The sequence below is a fragment of the Nicotiana attenuata genome, chromosome 6, assembly GCF_001879085.1.
Source record: "Nicotiana attenuata strain UT chromosome 6, NIATTr2, whole genome shotgun sequence".
Classification (NCBI taxonomy): Eukaryota; Viridiplantae; Streptophyta; class Magnoliopsida; order Solanales; family Solanaceae; genus Nicotiana; species Nicotiana attenuata.
The window spans coordinates 45075408-45077189 of record NC_031994.1 but is presented as its reverse complement, the minus strand read 5'-3'; the positions used below and the strand labels follow the sequence as shown (position 1 = coordinate 45077189).

Below are 1782 nucleotides of genomic sequence, written 5' to 3'. Positions count from 1 at the left end.
ACCCCCCCCACCCCCACCACACACACACAACAAAAAAAAAAAAAAAAAAAAAAAAAACACTGTTTCAACTGTTAAATTTTCCAAAAGTGAAGCATGGGAAACACAAGTATCAAACCCCAACAAAGAAGAATGAAAATGAAGGTAAAGGAGCTAAAAAAATATTATCAAAGTTAAGCACAAATTTGAGGAAATAAAAACCAACAGTACAAATGCTACCAAAATTGAAATATTTTAGGAAATGACATAAAAAGATAAGGAAGAGAAAGAAAAAAAAAGACTTACCTTGGAATAAGAACCAACACCATAGATCTTCCCCAATTCAAAATCTTGGATTGTAAAATTCTCCTGTGGTGCTCTGAATGCAAAACTCTTAGATCTCTGAGTAGTATTAGGAGCTGAATTATTCTGAATTTTTAGCTTTGCATCAAATTCTTGCTCCATTTCACCTTCCAATGCCAACATTTCACCCTTAAAAATCCAATCTTTTCACCACCCCACAACCTTATTTTGTTCAAACAATATAATATATTTATGTTTAACAGAAAAAGATTGGATTTTTTCACAGCAAATGATGAAATAGCAGAAAAAGAGAGAAACCCATTACACATCAGGTCATATTTTCTTTATATATTCTCTCTTTTTTTAAAGAGAGACCAAACTGATAAAGCAAATTCCATATGTCAAAGACAGACACCCAAAAGCAAATGATTCCTTATACATGCAAATATCTTTCTATATTTCCATAAAAATACAAAATTTAAAAGAAAAATAAAGAGAGAGAGACACCAGTAATTATGTGTATATAAAGGTGAGAGCTTTATTTAGGTTTCTTTCTTTTTTCCTTTTCTCTAAACCCTAGAAAGCAAAGGTGATAAAGATTAAAGATTCAGAAGAAAAGGGAAGAAGGAGACATTGATGAATAATAGCACAATGCTTGTAATAATATGTTATGGGGATCGAAGAGCACATGAAAATGAATGATGGGTATCATTTCGTTTTGCAATTTCATTCCAAAATCCAATTTCTTTGAAAATATTTTAATATAAATTGAATATTTTGAGTAAGAAATACCTTTAAAATTTGTGATATAATAAGTATTTATATGGTTATCAAAATAAAAGTTGTAGATTAAATTATTTTTAAATATGAAAAAATTCTTTTCGGAAAAAAATATACTCCATCATTTAATTAGGAGAGAGGAAGTATAAATTTTTATGTATATAAAAATGATATATGTATAGGTCCTAAAATGTAGGGTAGGGAAGGGAAGAGGATGATATTGCTACATGCTACCTATGATTGGGGATTCCTTCAAAAATGGCATAGTTACATTGCATGCTGTCATTACATTGGTTTTACTGTCACTTTGAATAATGGGATTCTTTGGATTTTACAATCTAGGTTCCTTTTTTTATTTTTTATTTATTTTATGGGTGCAAGTACATTTGTTTAAATTTAGGTACAAATACCCTTCTTGGGAAACTGCTTATTTTAAAAAGTAATTTTGCTTAAAAGTACTTTTAAAAAAAGTAATTTTAGACAATTATAATTTGTGTTTGGCTAGTTCATTCAAAAAGTACTAATTATGTTTGGACAATCTTTTCAGAAAATGCCTTCGAGTATCAAATTAAAAGAAAGTACATATTCCGTGTATAAGTAGTATATTAAAAGGAGAGAAACGAATTTAAATATTTATTGTAAAATTTTTAATTATTTTTATTAATTTAATTGAAATATAAAATATGAAGTAAAAATATTTATTAAAGATTTTAGTCAATATAA

General features: G+C 27.7%; 1 protein-coding gene across 1 annotated transcript in view; it reads right to left on the bottom strand.

The window, feature by feature from the left end:
• Window positions 1–1258, bottom strand: part of LOC109226915 (3-phosphoinositide-dependent protein kinase 2-like) — a 5726-nt gene extending 4468 nt beyond the window's left edge. Inside the window, exon 1 of the mRNA XM_019391832.1 lies at window positions 283–1258. Within this exon, the coding sequence (XP_019247377.1) occupies window positions 283–462 (180 nt within the window). The 5' untranslated portion in view covers window positions 463–1258. The remainder of the gene's footprint in view (window positions 1–282) is intronic.